General features: G+C 36.8%; 2 protein-coding genes and 1 long non-coding RNA gene across 4 annotated transcripts; all 3 read left to right on the top strand.

Moving 5' to 3' along the window:
- The first annotated feature begins 3 nt into the window (after positions 1–3).
- Positions 4–27,845, top strand: LOC139137141 (kelch-like protein 31). Its single transcript, XM_070705102.1, has 2 exons — positions 4–138; positions 24,737–27,845. The coding sequence occupies exon 2, from the start codon at positions 25,520–25,522 to the stop codon at positions 26,741–26,743; it is 1,224 nt and encodes a 407-aa protein (XP_070561203.1). The 5' UTR covers positions 4–138; positions 24,737–25,519; the 3' UTR covers positions 26,744–27,845.
- Positions 7,198–17,098, top strand: LOC139137140 (uncharacterized). 2 transcript variants are annotated; one of them, XR_011553324.1, is made up of 3 exons: positions 7,198–7,607; positions 13,367–13,480; positions 15,925–17,098. It is a non-coding gene; the product is annotated as an uncharacterized lncRNA (long non-coding RNA). The 2 variants fall into 2 exon arrangements; XR_011553325.1 differs by having other exon boundaries at positions 13,361–13,480.
- Positions 24,765–25,430, top strand: LOC139136412 (kelch-like protein 31). The gene has a single exon (XM_070704136.1). It carries the CDS (start codon positions 24,765–24,767, stop codon positions 25,428–25,430), a length of 666 nt encoding a protein of 221 aa, XP_070560237.1.
- Positions 27,846–28,000: the final 155 nt, after the last annotated feature.

Genomic DNA, 28,000 nt, shown 5'->3' with positions numbered 1-28,000 from the left:
TCACATGATCAACGGTCGCCCGGACTGGACAGCACCGCACTGGGATCTCAACAGTGGCAGAGATCTGCGTGACTATTGTCTCGTATTGTTTCTCGATCAAAAACGTTGCAGTATCGGTCAACCCTTTGATCTTTCCAGGTAGGTCTTCTCAGCACAATCTGTCTCTTGTCATCGAGTTATTATATGCTCTGTGAAGAGGGAAATTTAGGGTTCGTGTATCGCAAACCCACAGCCGCCGCAAGCCGGTGCGCCGCGCCGTGGCTCTCCTTGGTGAACAACCGGCGTACCACTAATACAATACCCGGTATCGATTTTGCATTGTGAAGTTGGATGTGTGATGTTTTCACAACTGTTTAACTGCGGATTGCGTAACGGCGACCTAAATTATTTGTTCAAATTTTGTTGTATTTATTCAAGTGTTGTTCTCTTCTTCTTTTCATTGTTTTTATAACGGTTTATAATTGTTAATTAATTTTTGAAAATTGGTCACATTCAATATTGAAAAATTGAAGTTCGTTCATAAAATGTGACTCGAAAAATCTAAGAGTTACATTGCTCGCCGCTAGGTTGACGTCGGTAGTTTATCCACATATGTTTGAAATTGCTTTCAAGAAATTCAAGTTCCTTCCGCTAATTTTATTGCCGAATTTATCTGTAATAAAATTTAGGTAGTTTCCATGAAACGCAATGGGCAAACGGCAGAATAATGAATATGCCCGTTCATTCAGTCATATCAGCAAAGTGGTACTTATAGCCTGCCTGCACATACCGGTGGCAGAGGACAAAATTCAAATACTCCTTGATTGATCGTTCAAATTTACCCTCTTTATTTGACGTCCTTTCTAGCAATGATGAGCAGTGAATCTGACAACTCAATATTTAAAAACCATATTTAGCACATACTCGTAGAAAAGCTTCTATTTCTACATGTAATCTTCGGTGACTACTGTGAAGGTTTTCAGTTTGTTTAGTACTATTGTAATCTGCAAGTTTCTTTCATCGTTTCCAATTAAAACTGTACGCTCATGAGATTCCTTGAATACAACAAACCTTCTCCTTTGCCGCATTGATCCTCAAGTATATGAATCATCAATATTAACCTTTTTGTTCTGGATATAAAAAATTGATTCTGTGTTTTGGGTGTGTCCGTTTTTATTGCATCCATGATCCCCTAGTAGTATTAGAAACCTTTCATTTACAAGCATGACTCAATAAAGCAAGCTACATTGCTGTAGAAGCTATTGGGATGCGGGTCTTACATAATCAATGAAAACACTTGGATTCAGGCAGGCTTTCGTTGAACTAGCACATATAGTAAAGAAATGATCGAATTTCGAAAGCAAATTGGTACAATGTATTTATGACAGGGAATGTTGCAAATGCAGTGGATATAGAATATTGATAACATACTGTCATGAGCCAAATTGTGCATTTTCATGTTGCGTAGAACTGGGGGTCTGTGATACCGTCCAGTGTGGGCAACTAGCCAGGTACCTCATTAGTGTCATGAATAGAGTGAAATTCAAAGCCCAATGGAGCAATTGTGCCCCTGCCAATACTTGTCTTCTATTTCACTGCACCCAGATTTTCCCTTCTGTTGACAAAAGTCTTCCAGAACTATTTCTATGGAAGAGTTGGCAATGGTGATGATTGAAAATGTCTTCACATCAATCCTGATAAAAATCTGTGATTACAGTTATCGTGATTAAACTATCAGATGAATTCACCCAAGTGAAATTTGAACAAAAAACGGTACCATTGAATTTTAAAGGTAATACTCAACAGGCAACTGCAGTGACACATTCTATAATGTAAAATTTTGATGAAGCACAATGACATCACAAATAAAAAAACATATATTTGCCAGAATCATGCATACATTTTAAGCTGTGTATAAACTGCAGCAAATCATGATGAATGTATACAAATCATGGCGAACAGGCCTAGACTATGGTGAATATGTACAAATCATGATGAAGATAGGCACAAATCATGGTGAATATAGGCACAAATCATGGTGAATAGGCACAAATCATGGTGAATATGTACAAATCATGGTTAATGGGCACAAATCATGGTGAATATAGGCACAAATCATGGTAGATAGGCACAAATCATGGTGAATATGTACCTAAGTTTTCATAGGTAGGTTACCTTTTTCAAAAAATATGCCTCTAAAATGGTGCCACGTTTTATCCCGGGCATATTATCTCCTTCAGTTATCATTATTATTAAATGGGATGAAAAAATACCAAATCAATTTTTGCCCCATTATGTGTACATCTATTATGAGTGTGAAGGTCAATATATCACATAGTATGAAAGCCTGATTGATGCAGCAAGTGCCATCAGCACAGGATCAAAAGCCAAATTTAACATTCTTTATGCAATTGCATAAATTTGCATAAAGTTGGTCAGCTCCTTTACGCACCTTTATGCAGTGCATAAAGGTGTGTAAACATGGTGTCAGTGGTGGTGCCTATATGCATCTTTATGCACTTGTATAAAAGGGTTTAATGGCTCACTAAAATTATGCACCTTTATGCAATCCAATAAAGTTGCATAATTTTACGTGTGAGGTAAAGATTGTAAAACAACACTGAGGATGACAATTTACAGTCTCTACAAATTGGAAAGGACTATATGTGTTAAAGAATAGCTGGATGTATAGTGAGAAACATCTAATCACTTCCCTGAGCTCACATTTCTAACGTTCACTCTACCATCTGGAAACCATCTTGAAGGGCTTAGGGTTTGCACTTTGGAGTCCCCGCACTGTAGAAGACACATCCCCCTCCTTTAATTCTTATCATTTTGCAACTGTCTCTTTATCTTTCAACTGAAATAAAGATTGCGTTTTGTATACCACAGTATATGTTGTTGCAGTCATGAAGAAGATAGTGATAGGTCAGGCAATGGCAAGTCATGCACGGCTCTGATTCATTGCTCCATTGTCTCAAGGTGTAAATAGCCATATGTCATTAACATATCAGAAAGGTTGCCATCGATATCGCCACAGCAGTTACACATGGGATACTTCCCTTTTCGTCATCGTTCATTCAAATGACAAATGTGTGGAGTCAGTAGATGACTGCCTAACTTGTGATAGTATTTGGTAGCCAGTATCAGACAGTTTGTGTTCGTGTCGGCTGCACAGACGATCTGCCCTCTTGCGAGTTCGACTTTGTGAAAAAAAGATATGACCTGCTACCAAAATTGCTTATTTGACACATAACCAGGAGACCTGCATTACATTTTGCACCGGTATATCATGAAGAAAATAGTGATAGGTCAGGCAATGGCAAGTCATGCAGGGCTCTGATTCATTGCTCCATTGTCTCAAGGTGTAAATAGCCATATGTCATTAACAACAATCAGGAGGAACCCCTTGAATGTATAAACAAAAGCGGTTTTCTTGCTTCAGTCACTGTTGCTAGAAAGTTTAACTGAAAATAGACTTTTTAAGTCTGCAATTTACATCAAATTCTTGTAAACTTGTTTTCTTTTAAAAGTTGATTGAACGCATTGTCATGGAGTTGCACCCGAAATCACATTTGCAGGATCGCTGTCAGCCCTACTGCACTATGGATACAAAAGGAATGTCATAAATTTGAAAGATTTTTGTGATGCATAGAAAATTATCAGTGAAGTTTGTGTGTGTGTGTGTGTCCTGGACGTACCACAGATACGTCCATGGAGTGTCTTGGCCGTCCTGATAATGGCAGCCATGACACAGCTGAAAAGGCCAGCGTCGACAAAGATAAAATAATAGGTGTGAAAGGGATTATCAGGCCGTCCTGTACCCTTACATCCATGACTGCACAGACTCCACTTCTAGTGCATTCTACAACTTTAAGAACGTCTACACTCAAAAAAGTAACTTGAGTAGTTTTGCGTGAAATAAAGATGACCGTGATAGCCGTGATTGAAACAGCCTTTGTTTGCTGTCTTACTCGACCTCAGCCGACTACCATGGCAAAAGTCGGAGACTGCAGAGACGGGAAGACCATTATCAAATTTGAAAACTGTGAATGTATCGATCATTTTATCTGAGGAATTAGTGTCCTTTTCGATATTAAGTGGTCGAACCAAGGCCCCCGGTATGCACTCTGTGGTCACAATGCATATGCAGTACAGTCAGGGTGAAGTGTGCAACACAGACAAGGGAATTATTTGTTTGTGTGTGCAACATTAGCATTGTCAGGGCAGGGACTTCCCTAATTACTGTGGTAAATGTCGGAATGTGGAGAGGTTGCCTGATGTCCTCCCACATTAAGTGTAGGCCCCTATGGCATAATGTTATGAACAATCTGGTGCACGAATGCTTCAATCGTCGTTTGTGTGCAGAGGGTCTGTGCCTTGACGAAAACTCTATGATACAACTTCTCATTTGCATCGTGGGGGTTCGCATAGTTACTATCAAGTCGCCCGTGCCCTGGCGAGTGCATAGCAATTATCTGGCGAATCGACTACCTTTCAAAATCGAACAAGTAATGTTTTAAAATGATGAGTAAAATTAAATGCTGAACACAGAATCGACAATACTGAAAATACTTTGCTGTAGCTGATAGCAAAAGTAATTTGAAATACTCTCAAAGCGAATCTACCATAGTCTTAGTTTCGGTATGAGTAAATCGCTACAGCCAGCCATCAGTAAGCATGAATGTGAAAAAATTTAAGATACATCCATGCTGTAAGGTCAAATTATTGTGCTCTGGTAGGCAAATAAGATTGTCTTTTTTAAATTTTTCCTAGTGCTTCCTAGTGTACCAAGTATTTTCTGGTCAGATTTTAGTGTTGCAAACGTTGTATCTCATATAACGGTGTGACCGCCAGGTTTGCCTATTTGGTATGTAAGTGTAAGAGTATCAGGGATAGACTTCTCAAAGTCTGTGGGCATATCAAAACATAATAAATTGAAGGACTAAACATCGGCAAACCGTTGTGCTAATGGTAGGCTATTTCGTGGATCGTGGAGTGAATGTCGCTTGGTCAGCAAGTAACTCAACTGAAGAGAAAGCGCGACTGGGGCCAGTCTACATCAGGGACTGTGTTCCGTTAATAAATTCTGGGCTAAAATTTCCCAGGTTTAGAATAAAACTGGATCTAATGTGCCTATCAGAGATCAAGAAGTATGACGCTTGATTGTGAAATACTAGTGCTCATTGAGAAAACAGAACAGTATTAGGAACTTATCATGCTCTTCATATGCGCTGCAGGTTTCATTATGATTGGTACACTTTGCAAAACAGAAATTTCAATTTACAGACATCAAAATATTTCTATATATTTCTGACATATTAAAGTACAGCGCCCGGAGTTCCCGCTGAAAATATTAACATATGGATATCTCCGATATATATGTGATATTTTAAAGTAAGGCGCCCGAAGGGCGCGCCGACAACATTTTAAACATACGAATATCTCTGACAGATATGTCTGATATATTAAAGTTTCGTGCTTGGAGGGGCCTCTGAAAAATATGTTTTTTTATTGTTATTAAAGTTAAGTGCCTAAAGGGCGCGCCATGAATGCAACGGAATGATAAAATTTTTAGCTTGCACGATGCACTTTAGGCAAGTATGAGCCCGTGTCGAAATTTTTAAAACACACTGAACTCCCCTCCCTAATTGGGCATTCAAAAACATAGTGACCCCTCTTTCACCATAGTCAAAAACAGGGTGACCCTCATGAATCCACTGCCCCCCCCCCCCGCCGAATAAACTGACCAGTCCCTTATTATGAATATTGTAGGACTTAAGCAGTTATGACTTCCAAAGAATTCCTAAGACAGACACGTTTTATAACAACTTGGTAGCCTAACAATCCATCACAATCTTTCGCAAAATGTGCTCGTTCTTCAGACCGTGCTTCAACCACATCAAAAATCGACTCGGGGCGAGTCAAGGCTGTTTACCGGCATTGCTGCTGTTGCTAGCTTCAATTTTGCGACGTCGACCGTGACCCGATGATATACGATGATGGATTTCATAAAAAAGTGCTAGAATTTCGCTTTTCCAGGCCCGTCAGTACAGGTTGGTAGTTATTATATGAGACCGATTTCAAACCATGTTCAGAATTGATGAAATAAACAGATATGATCTCCAAAAACCGTTTTTTATTCAATTGATTCATCACCTTTTCGCGTAGACCTCGCTATGTGTATCCACATTATCGTTCGGAAAGATACCGGTATATCTCTATATACGTAAGCTGACATGGAGAACATCGTCAGAACTACAATATTTCTGCAAAGTCGCAAAACATATTGCACCACCTTGGTGAATGATACACGTCCTTGTATGTTCGTCAGAAACTAATTTCAGTAGGTTAGGCCTATAGGATACGACATCGGTCAAATGAGGATGAAATATTGTAGGCCTACTGCAGTTCTTTCTTTCAATTTATTTTCTTTCATGTGCTGTATTATTCTCAATTCCCTCCATACTATTTTTGAGCATAGCCGGCGTGTACATAGCAACATTGTGGGTGTTGAAATGAATCCAAATCTCGCTATTGCAACAGTAAGAATGTTGTATGTAGGCCCTACAATAAAGAAATTGATTACAAGATGCACGATTGGCTGTATCTGCAGATGCACTATCAATGTTATATCAATGTTATACTAGCCACTTTGCACAGTTCAACCCGTCTAACATACACACGCACACACATATCTACCAAGCAAGATCATAGAAGAGATATCGTTTATTTAAAATAGTTAAATAGGAAATCACATGCAACAAAAAACGAATGAATTCTTCAAAACGTCCTCAAAATACAAGCAATAGGCCTATACTTCGTATGACTCACACACGATTATTTCCCAAAGTTTAATTAGGCCAAATAGCTGCTATTTTTTACCATCTTGAAAAAGATCTCGCCAAATATCCGGCTCAGTGCACTGGTTGGGCACGTCTGTGTGCCTAACACGGAATATTCATGAAGATAAAAAATGCGTAAGCTGCTTTGTACATGCAGAGAGGCTGGACTGCAGAGCCTAATGCTAGGGGGTCAATGTGTACAATGATGTACCTTTATCTGGCGAAACACGAAAATATGGTTCTGTTAGCAATATTTTTGTCTAACGAGAGCAAAAAAAAAATAACATTTTCTTCAAGATTGAGTAAAAAATGATAGTTATAATCAAATTCTTTGCAAAGTTCATTTCGTGAATATTTGAGCACTTAAGGAGTCATACTCAGAAGACGCCATTGCATTGTTAACGTTTGGCGTGGCGTCGCGTCGCTTACATCTGTACATCGTACCATTCCTACCCCGTGATCGTGCCGTCACGTCAATAATCTTCAGTTGTCGATATTTTAGCTTCTACTGACATGTCCCGTCGGTGTTTAGGAATGTCTGCTAAAGAGTCTACCCTTGAATTCCTGGACCATCTCGACGACTATGCGGTACGTTTGAATCTAGTGACCGTGTCATGCAGTTACGACATGGTCCGACAAGCTAGCTTTATTCTCCGTTCAACCGGGACGAAACTCGCCAAAACGGAAGAGAGTACCTCTTTTCCGCACCAGCGACAGGTCGACACACACTTCAAGCCCTCGATCGTCGCCGAGTCATGCATCAGCTGGACGGCTCTATACCAGGTAAGCTGCTGTCTTATTTTTAACCAGCCCGATTGTGTCTAAGATACGTCTACTCCTTCTTTTATAAACGTGTTCAGCAATGTCTGTATCCGGCAAAGTATCTAACGTTTGTTTGTTTTAAATCATCGATATTCCTGATAATTTCAATGAACATCGAATTTCCAGGTCACTTTATGCTAAATGTGACTTTTAGTGGTACATGTATGCACCCCGGGATGACTGTTGATTCATGTCAGGGACCGGACAAAAATTAAGGGGGGGGGTGGTTGGTGTTTTTAAAGGCCTGTGTTGGCACCAGAAAATTTACACACCAGATTACAATTTCAATGGAAAACAACAAGCTATCACCCCTCCATAGTCCTCTTACATACTAGAACAAAGGCAATTCCAGGGATCAGCAAAAGTGCCATGACCCTTCAAAAAGTGTTAGCAAGATAAAGATTATCCCTCCCAAATTTTTGTATGACCAGTGAGTCACAGTCTGTATTAATGATCAGGGCTTGACAATTCCTATCGCCTGACGCCCGGGACAAGTGAAATTTCCATTCGGACAAGTCTAAAATAAAATCTGGTTGCCCGCCGGACAAGTTGTTTATACAACTTCTGGCGCAATCAACGCGAACCTAAGTTGCGGTTTGTGTCCGTGTCGCCCAATTTGTGTTGTCGTTCACACAAAATAAATGTCAATCACTGACTTATTTTAGATACAATTGTGACGTTCTTCTGCGATTCCGACTCACACAATGTTGCAATTTTCCGATGATCGACATGAAATTGTTTTATCGTCCAATTAAAAAAGTCGCTTAAAATTTGGCGTAAACAGTATTTCTTTGTTGAATGCTGACTGCTCACTGTATTTGCACCATCAATATACTGGTATGATATAATTAGAAATATTTGTTCACATTTTCTTCAGAGACCAGAATGTACATGTTTAGTGAATAAACATTCCGGTGAAATTCCAAAATCAAATTTCTTGCACACACATTCACTAGTAACCAGCTCAATCTTATCAAGTGCATTAATATCATTAAGCATCTATAAACACACATATATAGCTAGTTGTGTATTGAAAAAATCATGGTTTCAACAGACTACAATGTATAGTGAATGAACATTTTTGATGGAATCCAAAAATCAAATTTCTTGTACTCAGATGTATTTTACCTCAAAATTTAAAGGGTACAAAAATCACATAAATTATCAAACCTGGATAAATGTACATATGTATAGGGGAAAATTGTCAATATTTTGCCTAACAGATTCCAATGTATCATGATTTGATATTTTTTGGTGAAGCACTGTATTGGCCACATCTTGTTTTCAAATAGTTGCAATAGTTGCGAAAAATGATAACCCTGCCCGAAAGGTATGCATGACAATTCAAAAATGCTTTTTTTACAAAATAGCAACCACCCAAAAAAGCCTTACCCCCAGTAATTTCTGTTCAGTCCCCATGAAAAATTATCTCAGGAACACATGATTGATACGCTCTATTGTTTGTTTAACCTCTACTCAAAATGGCTGTGCATGAAGGTTAATAATAAGATTATAAAGTGTTGCTATACTTTCTTTTGAAATTGCAATAAGTTGAATATGTTGGTAGATTTTTGAATTCAATCCCACAAGTCTCCTAATTCTTGTCGCTCAAATTTATGTATGTACTATGGCTCAATGACAGAAAAGAGCCCCTTGATATTTTTTTATCTTTTTTTACTATAGAGGCATTATATCCATGTTGTCAATTTATTTCCTCTGTCACAATAATATTATCAATTTAGAAGGTTATAAATAGTGCAAAGTAACATGACATAGCATGTTTAATGCCCCACTAGCTGTAACTTGTGAAATTTGTTGACCTCAGAATATGTTCCCATTTTGTCGTGGTGTTCTCTGAATTCTACCCTCTGAAGGGATATTGGCTTTTACTGCATTAGGAATATTCCTCTGAGAAACATTTAAACATTAAACTCAAATTTTAACAGCCATTTTGATTATCGCCCCCTTTTCAAAAATTGGTAATATTAACAAGGAGAGAGAACATACAATGTCACAGTTGAAAACATTCACCTCTAGGGTGAACATTCAATCTAGGATGTCAAAACAGGGGGCAATCATGAATGTGGGCCCGTACTCCTGTTCCAAGGGGGGGTCATTCAACATACATGTAAAACCCTTGAATTTTCTGTGGAAAATACTATAGTCTATCAATATGCGACCTAAATAAAGTAATCAATATATTGAATTTTATTAAAACCCTTTTCCTGCCAGACAGTATCACTTCCCCTTCAGCCAAGTCAGTAAAAAGTGGTATTGATCCAAAACATGACATATTTTCACCCACTTGGCTTGGTCTGTTATAGCATCTTTAGTCCAAAAGAATCAAGTTTACAGTTTTGAACAGCTTTCAAATGTACAGTATTATGTTAAAATACACCATATGAAATATGTGTTTCATAATTTTAACCATCTTGACCTGGTGGTGAAATATGGACTTGCCAGGAAAAGGGTTAAACATACCGGTAACTTGTATGTATTAGGAAATTTATGATCATTTGTTCTGACCAAAGGGTTTTGCTCTTGAAAATCAGAAAATGATGCTGTTCAAAACGAGCATAACTGACCTGCATGGATGCTTTCCTTGCAGTGTTCAACGTTTGTATGGACTGTGACATTGTAGACTCTTCAATTTTAGGGCATACCCATCATTTACATTCATCAGCAATGCCACATGCATACAGCTCCAATGCACTGTTGACTCCACATCAGTGACTGAGTCCTTTCTAAATTCTACCCAACTTCCTTTGCACCACCTTATATCCACCAAAAATTTAATCAGCTGTGTACAGGTTTATATTTATGTCATAAAAGCATTTATCATTACTTTTTGCACAGAAACAGTGAAGTTATCCATGAAAATTAATATCAAAATCAGGCAATATGTAGACCTTTTTAGCCTCCACAAAGTATGCCGGGAGAAATGCCCAGATGATGATGTAAAGTTTTCGGGTTTTGGTGCATTGACTAGGGGGTCTGATCTAGGGAGTCTCATAAACAGCTTAGATATTATGCCTGCCTGTAAGTATTACAGATGTACTAATAATCGTGCGCGAGATTTCAATAAGGCATTCTGCATGATTCGAAACCTGAAGTGAAAACACCGCCTCTAAAAATTGTTGCTGGTAAAGATTGGCACGACATGAGTTTTCAAAATTATAAGTACAGTGCATGTTTTTATGTATGCAAAGACCGTTTCCAAGAATATTTCCCGACATTTTGCCCAATGACTAGTTGTGAGGTTGTGGCTTTCAGATTTTAACCATTCTCAATTATTTTCCCAAGACTGCACAATTGACAGCAGAAAACGGCTACTCGGATTTGCAATCTCTTCCTACCTCCATTGCGGTTTCTAATTACCGGTAACTCACGATTAGAGTTCAAAGTGAGTTGTGAGAACAGGAAAATTGTAGTGTGTAGTTTATGACTGTACTTTGAAAGGATAAATTGAAATTTCATTTAGTGCCCTGGAACATGAAAGTGTGTTTGAAGTTTAATTTAGTGCCCCTGAGAACATGAAAGTGTGTATGCACAACTTTTGTTTGTTGGATGAGGGACACTCCATTTAGAGTCGACAGATGAGCCATTTCTGGTCATTTGCTTTGTCTCTCCCTCCCCCACCCCATGGGGAACGGTTCTTGGAATTATCTCGTCATCCGCACATTCTTTGTCTATATGTTACTAAAAAATTAGCACTTTAGAATCGGCATTTTTCTATAACCATTCTTTGTTATAAAAAGAGTTATCCATATTTTAAAACCAGCATTGCAATGGCTAAACATGCGGAGCAATTTCGTCATGCAATTCTCTTCGGGCATTTGAAATCGAACATCGCTCTTTTCAAGTGATAGTAACTAGGTTGCAATGCTAATCAAAATGTTTTGGATAAAAATACAAGCATTTTTGGAGTTCATTTCGTCATGAGGCAATATCGAAGATGTGTTCAGCTCCAAACATGGCCTCCCGTAACGTTGTAGCTTATACCTTTGAGCTACCAAAAGAGCCATGCTTGTACAGCTTCCTTCGGTAACTGGTGGAGCCACATGCCCTTCTTTTACTTCTGAATTCATCGGAAACACCAAGTTCGAAATCCTGGAGTTCAAAGTCGCTGATTCCGATTCAAAGTTATAAGGTTGAAGGCAAAGTGTGTCCATTGGGCAGTAGCTCAATACAAACGCACAGTAGATCAGACCCCTAGTGATACCCCCTAACTTCCTCAACCAAACACGAAAACTTAACGTCATCTTAGGTCAAGCCTCTCTGAGGAATTCCGATAAGTGGCTCTTCCATATGGCGAAAATGGCGTCATACACATCAATTAAGGTACATGTAGAGCGCGCCTCGGGGACAGATATTCGGACTCTCAAACTTTGGCACTATGTTTTTCTGATCTACCACTTGTGGGGGTTCATTTTAAAACTCTTGGAGAAAGAAAAACTTTCACCGTCTTAGTTTTTCGAAAATCCAAAATTTTATTTTTCCCATAGAGTTAACACAGGGATGGTGGCCATTTTGAATTTCAAAAATCGTTAAATCGTGGGTTATTTGTTTCTCTGGTTCCAAAATTTGCATGGTGACCCCCTATTTTTATTTTTGATTTTGAAAGAGAATGGTTGAAACTTTTTTGAGGAAAGTTTGAGCAAAAGTTTAAGTCTTTCACTTTCGAGGCGCATACTACCTTAATAAAACATTAATTTCCAGGAGAATCATCAGCACATATCTCATCTCTTCATCATGAATGTTACAAAAATATTATACTTCAACTTTTAAAGGCAGGTTGATATTTGGGTGGGCTATCCCTTTAATATTTCACACTATGACTGAGGTGAGGTGATGACCTTTGGGGAGCCCAACTTCACTGCGCGAATGAATAACTACATGTATATGCATTTGCGTGAACTCTGTGTGACCAAACAATTCAGAGAATGTTGCGTCCTGAGTGGTGCATCAAACAGTGAAGTACATGTAAGGGCCATTCAAGATCTTATAGCATGAATTGCACAATGCTCTGTGCAGTTTATGTGAAGATTTCAGTGCAGATATGCACATTATCCACCGTATGCACGGTGGGATTTAATGTTTGGGCAAATATTTAATCACATCGCAATCTTTATCTTGGCCAAAGTTGCATGTACAGTCCCAGTGGGTAGTTAATAATAAGTGTATACATCACCAAAATCAGTACATTCTCACAAACTTATTTCGGCTTGAATAAAAAAAAAACAATGCTAGAAGATACAGCTAGTCGGGGCTTTAAGTGAACATGAGATTAATTCTAATCTTACCTAAACATGATATGTCATTTTATTTCGCATCATTTCAATTCATTTTTAACTTTCTAAATTATTTCTATTTATGCTGAAATAGAAATGTGGTGTTATTGTCAACATGCACATTTTGGATATTTATATGACCATGGATGTAAAAAGATAAATTTTTCATCAATGGTCTGACAGTCTTCAAGCTCTGAGATACTGCAGGAATGCATAGTGCAGTGTGAATCCAATTATGTTGAGCCTTTTCAGGCCATGAAAATGCTTGATATATTTCTGATTCAAATATGTGTCCATGGACTGTCAGATTAATATGGTTATTCATCGTCATTATCGTGACTTGAAATGTGATTCATCATCTGTGTTTGAGACAATTTGATTTTTCTCAGTAGGATTTTAACTCTTTTTTTATATTTCTGCAAGTTGCAGGTCCCCTAGAGGTACATGTATTTATTAGGCGTGGAACAAATAGGGAAAGTGTAGTGCCCAAAGGAATGACAGTCACACAAAAAGGCATGCCAACAACTGGGAACAATATGAGAGGTATGTACTCTACAAAGTATGCACTGATAAGTTTTTAGTCTAAAGTAGTGAACTTTGAAGGGCAAGTTAACCAAAGCACCAGTGTTGGTGAATTATAGTACATGAACATGGTTAAGCAGAACCATCATGACACATGTACGACAATTTTACTTAGCTGAACTTTGATGTTTGGTTATATTTGCAGGGCACCTAACAGCCATAAGCGACAAAATCTGCCTTTATAATCTTCCTTTGAAGATATAGATGTAATCGATAGTGATGCAGCTTAGCCCATGTCAAATTTTGAAATCACAATGAAATATGTAAACCCTGGAAATTATTATAGAGGAGCATAGTGTTGAAACAACTTCAGGGCTCTTCCATGAGTTCCAAAACACAAATGTACATGACATACAATAATTGCATAGTCCAAACCAAGGAAATGTTCTTTTTAACACTGTCTCCCGACACTGAATGAATCCATGAAGTGTAATTTATGAACCTTGTCTGGGAAACAAAACTTTGAAACAACATCACAAGACAAACTGAGGTTGCTGAGTCTGTTGCAAATTGTGTAATGAAAGATGAAACAAGCTTCTGTTCTGATAACATGTTCCAGATTACATGACATGCTCAAAAACCATATTTTATCTTTTACTAAAATTGAACGAAACTATTTTCCGAACAACATACAGTGTGCAAGAAAACCATTGCTTTTTTTCAAAAATTGTAGCATAATATATATTTTTGCGTAATTGTACTGTCCCAAATACACAAACATGACCCCCAACAGATCACTAGCATGTGATTTCCAAACATTTAACAAATTCACCGCTCTCCCCTGTAATGAATCTAGCAAGTATGTTATTGTTATTCAATCACCGTAATTCAAATGACATAATCCAGCGGGGACTCCATGTATGTCATCAGTGATGACTTCTAGATCAAGTACCGAAAGATTAACTTTTAATCCATACTATTACTGGCACACATACACAGTCACATCAATCTTTGATTTGGGTGATTCCCCAGCGTAACATGCCCTCTTTTTAGTTCAATATATGTATATGTTACAAGGCACTGTAGGTCAAGGCTGCATGATACAAAAATATTTCTATCTTCAATATTCCATCCTAATTTGACAGATGTAATATTCTAACCTATAGATCCTACTGTATTAGTTCTCGGCCAACGTACAAAGACTTGGTCCATTCGCTAAAACGCATAATTGACCATTCGCTAAAGCGAATAATTGATGACATGTTTGCAAAATTATTATTGGAAGCACGACCATACTCCATGTGTCTGGGAGGTACATTGATTTTACAGTCTCTCTTAACAAAAACAGGAATATTTAGTCAATAACATAGGCAATGAATCAGTGAAAAAACATTTTGGTCTTCATATTTGTATATTTAGGCATAAACATGTCAGTTTGATGTACAACAGTACATAGATGACCAGTTTATTCAATAAGGGAGCATTCAGTTATTACAGCCGGGGGTAAGCCAGCACAATTTGAAGGGGGATGCGGTTCACCTTAAATTTGAAAATTGCAAAGGGGGTCATGTATTTTTCAAACAGCATTGGGGGTCACTCAATTTTCTTAAGTAGTTGACCTGTTAAAAAGAAGTTTTAGTGTTCAAAAATATTCTGGGAGATAAAATGATTCGCTGCATGATTTCACTCGTGGTAGTCATTTAACTGTAAATCTGAACAAAAGTATAATTATCTGTCACATGAACATCTTGCTGTTGAAACTCAGAGGCTTGTCTTATTGTAAATCGAGCTCATGGAGGGCAATGAACAATTTCCATTACTTACGTATTAGAGATATAGCAACTTTTGTCAGGGAAAATATTTAAGTGACCTGTATACCACTAGTACCATGAAAAGTGAAATAGGTTAGTTGAAATTCAAATATCAAAACTGTTGTCCTCATCTGAACCTTCAAACACCGTAATTTAATCAAGTACATTTGTATCAATTGTCAAACATCTCAGAAAGCACCGATTGTGTTTAAGACAAAATGATTCCGTCGTGTGCGGGCGCTCTGGCGCACTGCGACCTGCGACCCTTTACCAGGTAGGTCGCAGTGCACCGGAACGCTCACATGCAACGGAATCTTTCAGTCTAATTGTGTTTGTGAAGCATTGAAGAAAAAAATTATTCATAGTTTTCTCATAGACTCCAATGTATAGTGAATCAACATTTCAGTGAAATTCAGAAATCAAATTTCTTGCATACATATCAACTTTTAACCATTCTTGTCTAGTGAAGTACTTTAAAATGAATTATCAAATGTCTATAAATACACGGATTTAACCCTTTGAACCCGGCTCGGACAGAAATGTCCGATGACGTCATAGAGTACCAGGGGGTCAGGGTGCAAAGGGTTAAACAGAAACAAACAAAATTGATGGTGTACAGTCCTGATGATTTATTCTGTGTATCATTATTTCCAGGAACTGAAATACATACAATCTGGGCTATCCAAGGACTAGCATCAAGCTGAAGACATTTTGATAGTTGTGTGTGTTTCTTCTGAGGATAGCGAACATGACAGAAGTTGCAAGGGTGGTGCCTTTATTCAGAGACTCTTGCCATGGGATAGAGAAAGAAGTGAAACTGCATATGGAAAAACACATGCATCAAAGGAAATGCATATTGAGGCTACCTTGCATTTAGGGCCTGGTATCAATCAGATCAGAGCCTGACAGACACATGACAATTCCAGCAGCATTGACAACTCATTACAGGACAATGTTTAATGTATAAGCATATTTTATACATTTTCTTGATTCTGCCAAAGGCTTAGTGATGTATTTTTTTGTTTCGAACAAAGACCACTCAACTTTTGAATTTTGTTAACCAGACAGAGGCTGTACTCATGAAAGTCCAACTGGGAACACTTTCTATATGTTATTACACCGACTGAGTCATAATCAGTGATTAAGCTGAATACCCAAAGCTGTACATGTGTGAATATGTGGACTGTACTCGACGGATTACTGGCTGAGTTATAAGACCAATAATTCTGTCTTAGTCTCTTCAGTGGCCATATTTGATATTTCATGAACAATGTGTTAAAAATGAGGTGCATCTTTGCAAACAAATTTTACAGATTAAGTACACCAACTTACAACTACAGTTATTTTTGGCAACACTGTAGCTTTATGTACATGCAATGTGCTTGAATCTTAGCTCGAGTCTAGGTTCTAATCAAAATATTTGTATGGCAATTTTCAATGATATGGCAGAACTCATTATCATGTGTGATCTGTAATAGATACTAGCAATGCAACACAAAACATAGCTAAATGTGGAGTCTCTTTTCTACTTAGACATCCAAACACCCGGTACATCCAATTTTATTTTAAATCTTAGAGAACAATGGATTTATTATTTATTTGTTATAACTAAAGCCATAATTGCTGTGTAAAGTGAGTCAAGTTAAATCAGTTCTCAGATACTTGGTTGACACTTCAATATTGCATCTGAGAAGAAAACAATAAGTGTATTTTTTGTTTTTCACATGAAGTATATTGCTTGTATTTTTGAGGAGGTTTTGAGGAATTGTGTATTTTTTGTCCCATGTGATTTCCTATTTAACTATTTTAAATAAACAATTTAAACCGATACCTCTTCTATGATCTTGCTTTGGTAGATATGTGTGTATGTTAGATGGGTTAAATGTGCAAAGTAGTTAATACAACAATGATATTAATGTAGTTAATGAGTGCAGAACTACAGTACAATAGGTGCAAAAACAGAACAATCAGGTTCATATTTGGACCTACAAGATCCAAATTACAGAAGATTGAATATGTTTCTTTATGTTTTGTGCATAAAGATGTATAAATACAAATCAGGTTGATGCATAAATGTGAATCTTTATGCATCTGTAATGTCCTGCATAAAGGTGATTAAATTTAGTCAGCCATTAAACCCTTTTATGCACAAGCATAAAGGTGCATAAAGTTCCATCTTTATGCTGCATAAAGATGATTACAGATCATCTTTATGCAACTTTATGTCACCTTTATGCTGCGCATAAATCTAGATTTTCATCTTGTGCAGCTTGTAACTGCTATTTTGTATCCAGTTATTCTTACTGTATACCATGGTTTTGACAGAAAATCACTTCCAGTGCGTATATCGTGTAATTTATGTTGATTGTGACATGTTTTAGGTATGTATTATTCAAAGGGGAGATGTAATGACTTTTTATTGTAGGGTCAACTTAAAACTTGCCATTGCTCTATGAAATTAAGAACAATTTCACAAATTAGGGAGGATTTGCATTAAGAGCAAGGTATTCCATAAAAAATAATTGAAATTTAATAAATGTTTGCTTGAAGTCAATACTTTATGAAGTACCCTTCCTATTGCCTTTATACAGAAATTGGCTGAGATTGCCAATTGGTTTTGGCATATTGCCAACATTTGGTGCGAAATGTCATGAAAATTTAGCTTTGACAATTTGTGTACAAACAGTTGTAAAATATTTTACAAAACCTGACTTACAATTAGTCTTAGACTTGGAAATTCATGTTATCTTTTTCTGGTTTTAGAACAATCTGTCAGAGCCATGTTTCTTATAAACAAAGCCACTGTAAAATCACTTATATTGTTTTATGAAGTGGATTAAAATAGCAACAAATGTGAAATAAAAAGTAAAGAATACTTGGCAGGAAATTGAATGAATAGCATTATTTCACAATCTGAAGATGAAAACAAATACACAATTCAAGAAGCACCGGATGGAATTTTAAAACTGGAACATTACATGTACAAAGAGAGCAATAATATGTATTTATGAGTTTATTCTTCATTAATTATCCATAAAACTTGATTTTCCTCCAAAAGCAAATTAACATTACAATCACCACGAATTCCTTGTTCCTCGTTCTAGGTTTTATGATTTAAAATGTCTCACTTTTACCTGCTGCTGTCATTTTGATTTGTGAAATTTGATCCCAGAAAACAAACTGGGCAGTCATCTCCATTACAGGTCACACAATCTCTGGTTGACTTTTTGTCCAGGTGCATTGGTTTAACTATGACAGGGAACAAAACAAATGAAAGCTTTGGACTTACTGTGTTGTCAGATGGATTCAGGTTGCAAAACTTACCTCAACTTGTTTGGGTATCCTTTCTTTGAAAATATCATGGGTGAAATTTCATCTTCTAGAATAGTTGTTGTTTTGTATCCCTGTACTTAGCTGTATATTCCAGCACACCTAAACTTGCCATAAGCATAAATAGAAGACCGTGAACAAGTTTTGTTTGAATCCTTGGTGGCTATAGCTTTGGACATATTTTCCATAATGATATTATCGTCAGTGAAATACAATTTCGCGTTATACTCCTGTAAGCTTTTTAAATTCGCAGCAGGAGGGCTGTTGCGATCAACTTTCACTTTCCCCACAAAAAAAAACTATTTGCCCAAATTTTTTAAATGCTTTATTATTATATTAACAATGAATATGCCATTTCTTGAAATTTTCCCAAAATTGATCGTTGGCTACCCCTGTAGCATACTGTAAATGTCATGTATCATAGTCTAGCAGCTATGGTAGCTGTCTGTAATAGACTTGGAGGCCTAGATTCTGTTACACAGCCTGAAGCTAATGCCTTGATTCTGGACTTCAACTTTCACGGTTCTCTGACCTTAAAATTACTCATCTCAAACAGAAGGAAACAAAACAATGGAGCTGGTTTAGTTTATCAATTTGAGAAATAAAACAGAAATTGAATCTATGATAAAAGCTCATTTACCTAAGAGGTCATTATTCATAATTACAATTATTGCATTTATAATTAATTGAATTATCAATGTAAGATATGAATGATCTGCTTTGTATCCTTATTCTTATAGGTATAACAGTTTTATCTCCTCACTGATAAAGTTGGCACAAAGCTAATGTAGATACTATGGTATACTGTGAAACCTGAAATATCTCAATTTGCAAGTTTCTGGCTAAACCTTTAGAAATTTTTCAGGTTTCCATAACAGGCACATTGTATCATACAAAAGTGTCTATTACTATATATTACAGGATTACCGTCAAAACCAATATAGTTGCACTACTGGGTGCAGTACCCCTCAACTAGTGTAACAATTTTACTACAGACACTGAAGAACTGTTTTGGATAATTATTTTAGTACAGTTTGGTAGCCATAGGGCTAGCTGTGATTATACACAGCAGTGCTATGGCTTATCGACCATGCTCGAGTCAAGGGTCAGTGCCACAGGTTCAGGGTTCTGTGGCACTGACCCTTGACCTGAGTGTGATCGCTGTGTAATCACAGCTACCATAGGGCTAGTCAACTTCAGCTCTCAACAGTGTAGCACCACAACAGTGATTAGGTACTTTGGAAAACTAAACACTGACAAATGCAAGTCCATAGGACCTTGAAAAAACAAAAAATCTACTCAAGGTCATTGACCTCATGCTCAACACCAGCTGGCAATCAATATTTTTGCAGGCTTTCATAATTTTGTTTTGATAAAGATGTGATATACAATAATGCATATGAAAATATTTCTAGAAAAGGTTAATAGGCCACAAAATGAAATTTTGGGACAACACTAATGGTGAAATAGCCAGTGTACTAGTATATTCACTGATATTTAAAAATAAAAAAAATAACTGTCACTCCTACCTGGTGATTACTTTTTCATGATATACATGATGAATATGCTAATTCCTTTGTTAATTTCTAAACTTATTCAATATGAAGTGCACAGAAGGTGAATTTACAGGCTTTTACTTCTCTCAAATATTTTATTCATTATTATTCCTTCTCAAGTCCTTCAGCATTCATAACACAGCACACCAGAAATAGAAACCATTATCTTGCATAATGCACCATGCCTGTATGTTTGCCAACCTATTACACCGAGTGATTGATTTTTGAAATGTTACATGTATGTCTACCATGACAGTATGAAATTCAATAATTTTCTAGAGCAGCTTATCTGTAAATATCAAACATGTCAGTGGTTTCAGAGTAAATGAACAAATTAATAAGTCAGTGTAAAAATATCACAAAATGGTGTGATTTCCAGCATAAACTGATTTGTAGGAAAGTTTAATAATAATAATTCCATAATCACCAGGAAGTAATTTTGTTGTTGGCTTTAGGATAGAGGATATAGACAAATAAAATAGTAAATATGCTCCTAATTTTAATCTCTGAATAGAATTTTTCAATTACAAAGAACAGCAAAAATATTTAACATATCCCCAGTATTATGTCAATCTGAATGTACATGTAACGACTTACGTATTAGCCTGTGTGTTTCACAGTCAAAATTAACAGAATTCATCTAAATTACTAAAATATAACTGTAAGAAAATTACTGATATTTGTCAAGACAAGGCTAGAATTAAAATAGAGCAACACAGCTACTGTAACCCTTGAAAAGACATTACATTTGAAAAGTAGAATTCAAAATGAGAAGTCAACATGTACATGTATGATTCTAACAATTCAATTCTGGTCACGCACTGAGAGAACTTTGAAAAAAGCTTGATATCAAAGGTATGCTCAATTCAGACAGATAATGGGTCTGTGAACTCTTGAGAATATACATTCCCATATAATCAACTTCACATTTTTTTCTTATGAACTGATTTTTAAAATAAAATCCATATGTTGCACTACGTACTTGTTTTAGACTCATATATCAATATATATATATATATATATATATATATATATATATATATATATATATATATATTATATATACATATATCAGTGTGAAAATGATGGAAACGGAAAAAAATCATAGTGCTGTAGCTTCCATTTTCAATCCTACTTGGTTGAAAGCCCCCTTGAGTATTTGTATTTGTACAGGAAGCACATGTGCATTTTCATTACAAATAAAAAATGATTGAGAGATGGAGGCCATTCATCTGCATGCTGATAATGATGTGACGTGCCAGCCAGTATAAAGGGCTGTGTGTTTACCAGCTACATTGTACTCCTCCCATCACAGGCATTATGCTGGTTAACACACAGCCCTGCCATGCATGCAGAGCTAGTGTGCATGCATTTATTGACGACAGGCCACGGTGAAGTGAAATCAGCATTTATTAAAAAACAGAAGAAAAACTACTTCCTGGTGGTGTCAATTCAAGTAGAAACATACAAAATGTTAAATTTCACTTTGAAGCAATGTTTTTCACTTACATACAAAATAGGGTACATTATTGGTGTACTGTACTTATGAGCTACTGTGCACGTATTTATTGATGAGCTGTAATTCATAAAAGACATCTTTATGATGACAAAAGTCACCATGTGATATCAATGGCTGCATGGTTAGTCATCTGTTTTTGAGCATATTGTTACAGTTGCGTTGTTAAAATACACAGATTAATTTCTCCTGTGGATAGATGTGGACTAATTATGAATTGATATATGTAGTGATGGAGATCAGAACAGACAGTTGCTATGGTGATTTGGCATTTGATGTCTGCTAGAGACTATTGGCGACCACAATATATTAAATTGTTGGTAAGATTTCAGGCATAAAGATAACAGATATTTTGTGCAGTTGAATCTTTTCTATGTTTCATGTGCTAGGAAAATATTTTAGGGAGACCAATTGTACAACATGTCTTGTTGGCATTTTTTTTATCCACTTGTGAATATTTGGCTTTTATATTAACTCAAAGAGTTCTCAATATTATGTGGAAATGCCATTATAATTTTCAGGTTGAGCTCACTTTGAATAAGACATACTGATCCAATATTTGTGTATTTGCAAATTTCATTTCATTCTTTGCGTAGGGTAACCCAAGCTTGATTAGTTTATCCACAACTCAATTTTATGCCAGTACAGGTTATTAGATTGTGACAACTAATTTTATTAGAGATATATTTGCCCCAGAAGCCTGAATGTATTTATCATATATTGAAATAGCTCTGAGCAAGTACAATGAACCCTTCAAATTTCATCATCCTATGTCGGCACATGTGCATAATTTCTAATTAACAGATAAAGCAGGCATTTCCAAACCTTTGATTTGAAAAGGAATGGTTTTGGAATGAAAAGTTATGAAAACTAAACAAATAAAAGGCAATCATCAGAAGGGTAGTGACACAATGTGCAAGCAATAGAATGTATGAATACATGCAATTATCATATAAAAGACCGGAGATAAGTCAAAGAAAACAGTCTAAAGATTTCTTTCTTTGATAAATTTAATACTACTACATGTACATACACAAGTGGCATCAGCAGTGCTGGAGGCTGAACTACTACGTTCTTTGCCATCTGTGTGCAGATATCAATGCAACAGGATACTGATTCACTCGTCTGGAAAATAGTTAAGTAGATTTCTTTGCAGCAAAACTGAGGCAAGTTAGGGGATTCTTTGAGTCTGTCCTATTCAGTATTTCAATGATAGTTTTACAGTTATATGTATGCAGCATATGAATTTTAATTTTTAGTTTATATTAACTGTGCTAAGTATCATATTTTTAATGCCAAATCATTCAGATCAGCACATAACCGGTATACTGTCAAATTTGTTATACAATAATTTATACTCAGGTGAATAACTAGTCACTTTTTTAAACTTAATGAAATTCAACATATATTGAATGTAACGTACATGTACACAATATATATATATATATATATATATATATATATATATATATATATATATATATATATATATTATATATATATATATATATATATATTATATATATATATATATATAAAGATCTTAAATTCTGATACATAGTTGATTATGACATGAATATTTTACTATACTTAATCATTAATTAATTAAGCATGTACTGATGCACTTTTAGTTGAAGATATTTTAAATGGATATGTATGGAACATACCAGAGGCATAATCATAAAGATTATTCCTAGATATGCAGTTTGGTTCCAATACCACCTACTCTGTCTAATTTATTAATTTTAAATTGGACAGTTTTTTGCAATTTCTGTAGATGTTCACCATCATGGTTGAATTTTTTTGATTGTCTCATACGATATGCTGTTGACAAGGAGATATTTGAAACATATTTGGAAACTGTACACACCCACATGACATTAGTCACTAAGGTATTTATGTATCTGATTGCCAGCTTAACTCTGAAATTTGTCGATATTGCTGCAGGTATATCAGTATTGTATTTCCATAGACGGAACAAGTTCTTTTGCCAAATTCAGTGTTAAGTAATGAGTGAAAATACTGAAACACTATGATACTTGAAGTGTAGTATAAAAGATCTGAATTTCAGTTAATATTCATTTATTTCTTTTTCCCCTTGAATACACAAAATAAGATAAGTGACTTTGTTTTCCTCTCCATACATTGACACACCACAAAAAAGCTCGTACAGTAACCCATATTTTAATAATTGCTTGTCTGTAGTCAGAAATCAATTTGATGGTATCAATTATTAAGTAGTAATTACAGGTAGACTTTTGTCAAAAAGTAAATAATCATATTGACACCCATTAATCTTTTGTCTGATTTTTGAAATAATGGCAAGTAAAGCAAAAATGATCAATGGTAATTGATTGTATGAACACCATTAAATATGTAGAGTACCTAAAGTAGATGCCTACTTACCTTATGGGCAATTTACAGTGAGCATACTAATCGCCAATATTAACACATGCAGTTACCCCTATAGGTAGACAAATTTGTCACAAGGCCGGCTGCTGAACCCATAGCCATACAATAGTGAATGCAGTACATTGGAGGAAGTACATTAGAGCAAGACGTGTGTGTGTGTGCGCAATGTTGTTCATCTGTGTGAGATCTTTTCAATAGTTACTGAATTCATAATAGGAGCTGCAGTCGAAGCATAGTGTCTTTGGAGCATGGCAGTTTTTTTTCTGAATGTAGATTATGTTAATTTGATGATGCATATGTGCTGTAAAATGTTACTTGCTATTTGTTAAAGAACAGACTTTGTAGCGTCACTGTCAGCCAGGCAGAGCTATTCAGTGAGGTTAATTGTCTGTTATCTGAGATTCTTTGCTCTTAATTCCTCTCTGAAACTGCTACGCAGAAAACTTCCATATTTGGTCCACAAGTCATGCACAATGATTGATCTTTGAACTGTTCAACCAGGCCACTAGGTCACTTGTTTACAAATCGTTCACATGTAGGAAGAGTGCATAAATCGGAAACATTTTATATAAATAATATATACATCTATTATGATCATACACATGAGGAACAAAACTGTATAATATATATACTTTTCTTATCTTCTCCTCAGATATGAGCATCTTCAGTTGATTGTTGCCATGGCAGCTGCATCATCAAGCAACTCCCATCAAGGTTTGAATCCTACCAACCATTCACCAAGATCAATGTCTTCTGCAAGCCCTCGGTCTCCACGCCAACGCGTTTACAACCATGATTATCCCCCACCAAATAAAACATTCACATCAGAAAGTCATCCGAATGACATGTTGGGCAGCCTTAACTCACTACGGATTGAAAAACTCCTGTGTGACGGCACAGTGATTGCTAATGGCACGCATTATATGATTCACCGTGCAGTACTTGCTTCGTGTAGCGACTACTTCAAAACCATCTTTACTACTGGAAATGGTATCCGGGAAGTTGAACTTCCGCAGGTAACCACGGAAGGTCTTGAAGCAATTCTGGAATACTGCTACACGTCGCAGATTACACTCATGCTTGAAAATGTAGAATCCGTCCTACATGCAGCAATTCAGTTGGACATGAAAACCATTACAAACCACTGTGTGGAGTACCTTCAGACTGCAATCTGTTCAGACAATGCGATACACATACTCTTCCTGGCAGACCGACTCAAATTCACGAGTTTACTTAAGGTCGCGCAGGAGTACATCATTGATAACTTTGTGGATGTGGCACAGACGCAAAGTTATCAGTTATTGAAGTCTGATCAGGTGCATGGTTCTTGCAACAGGACAGGCTAGCTGTGCAGTCTGAATTGCAGCTTTTCAAAATTGCTGCCAGCTGGATTTTACACGACAGAGAAACACGTCAGCAGTTTTCAAGCAAGCTGATGAGGAGCATCCGTTTCCCGTTAATTTCATCAGGTGATTTAGTTGACCACGTACAGTCCCATGAGTTCATGATGTGTGATCCAGACTGCCATAAGCTGTTGATTGAGGCGTTAAATTATCACCTCGTCCCACATAGGCAGCATTCCTTGCAGTCACCACGAACAAAACTACGATCAACCAATGATGTGATTCTGGCCATTGGTGGTGAATCTGGTGGCCACCAAGTCAGTAACCATGTTTTGATATTCGATGACTACCAAGGAAAGTGGAAGCGCTTGACTACGATGCCGCTTAAACGAGTTGATCACTGTGTGACAGTATTGAACCACTTTCTGTACATTGTTGGTGGCCAGGTCAGTTTGAACTCTAATGGTAAAGACAGCATTGGGACAGTCCATCGCTACGATCCCAGATTCAACACATGGCTTCAGATCTGCCCAATGCAGCAGAGAAGAGCATTCTTTGTACTGGAAGGTCTTGCTGGATGCCTGTATGCCGTGGCGGGGAAAAATGAACAGGGCCCTCTCTCTTCTGTGGAATGCTACAAGCCAGAAGTGAATGAATGGAAATACGTGCCGTCCTTTCCTGATGCAACATATGCATTAGCTGGATGTACACTCAAAAATAAATTGTACATCTCTGGGGGATTTAGCAACAGGATGTTTTCAAATTCCCTATATTCATTCAGTGAGGCCTCCAATTGCTGGGAGCCTCTGCAATCTATGCAGGTGCCGCGTGGCTTCCATATGATGGTTGCGCTGAGGAGTCGCGTCTACGTCATGGGAGGCAATCACGTAAATGCGTATGGCGACAGAGTGGATGTGATGAGCTGCGAAAGTTACAACCCAGAAACCAACGAGTGGCTGAGTCTTTCACCGATGCTGACCGGACTGAGCATGTCGGGCGTGGCTGTGTTGGACAATAGGATTTACATCATGGGCGGCTATAATGGTCGCAGTCGGCAGCGGGAGAAAGACATACAGTGTTACACGACTCAAGAGGATGAGTGGGACGTTGTCGGGGAACTTCCAGAACCCCTCCTCAGAACTGCATGTTGTACACTGACTCTGCCCCATCATGTTTTCATGAGGCCATCAGACACTGAGTCAGTTACCTCAAGGCACACTCTGTCTTCTCAACGTTCAATGGAATCAAGGCCTAGCTTGAGTGGACAGAGTGCCATTAGCATGTCAAGGCAAGGCAGTAGAGGTAGTCGAAGGTAGACCTATATATATATGAAACTACTGTGTTCCAATGATTTCTGACACGTATTGAAAATACCTATAGTCTACAGCTTTCAGTGAAATGTCAATAAGAGGATATACACACTGTATTGATCGTCATTTGAATTTATGCTTGTGATAAAATTCACAATTATAGCAATGCACTGGTGGGTGTTCCATAAAGCATTATATTGATGGCCCAGTGCAAGAGGGATGTATCTCCTGTGTTGAAGGGAATCGGTCGTCGGAACTGTGGCTTTGCGAGTTTCTTGTTTACAAATAATTTATTTTGTGCACGATATCTATATCCCTTTAAAGCATAGGAGATATATCTCTCTAGCACTGGCACATCGATGCGTGCATTTGAAGTCATCAAACATGCAGTTACCAAATTATAACTATTACCTTTAATCATTTTCCAACAAATAGCTTAGCATACAATATGCAATAGTTCTGATCAGACTGGTATGTTACATAGTCAGAATTGACTTCTGCTGACACTAGAAATTCAGACAAGTGAATTTACAGTGCTTCAGCTAGTGGTTGAATGCCTTGACATTAAATATAAGTCGTTGTCATAATATCTCTGATAACTATCACTTTCATCATTCCTGTAGGTACTATCCAGACCAAAACTGCCCCTGTATAAAGTATATTTAGTGTGTACCCCAAAAAACCTACTGACCCAAGTGTGAGTAGGATTTGTGAACAATGTATCAGGGATGTCTGTATGGTATCGGTATGAATGATGTTTACACAGAGTATAATTTATGTCGATGTGATGCTACATAAAGCAGTCATAAAATGGAATACTTTATTTATACTTTGTGTATACTTATGGACCTTTAAGAGAGTACATTTTATGTAACTACAAAAGGTACATGATTCTGACCTAGGCTCTGTAATGATGTCATGATGCCAAATTCTGATTTAACTAAGGCTTTTGCCAGCAAGGTGCTTTGTACATTTTATCTATACACAAAGCAAACATGATTCTACAGTTAGACTTTGAATGGCATGTTGCATGGTTCTGTGCATATTTTATGTATACATAAAATTTTCTTGCGAATGCACAAGTTCCAGCATTATGGGCGCAACTTCTTCCAGGGTGAAGTAGGATATATATATATATATATATATATATATATATATATATATATATATATATATATATATATATCATATATAATATCATATAATATCATATATCATATATATATATATATATATTATATCAATTGTAACACTTTTGTTTAG

Source organism: Ptychodera flava, chromosome 7, assembly GCF_041260155.1.
Source record: "Ptychodera flava strain L36383 chromosome 7, AS_Pfla_20210202, whole genome shotgun sequence".
In the NCBI taxonomy this organism is placed as follows: domain Eukaryota; kingdom Metazoa; phylum Hemichordata; class Enteropneusta; family Ptychoderidae; genus Ptychodera; species Ptychodera flava.
The sequence above is the reverse complement of the archived record's forward strand: the minus strand, read 5'-3'. Positions and strand labels throughout refer to the sequence as shown.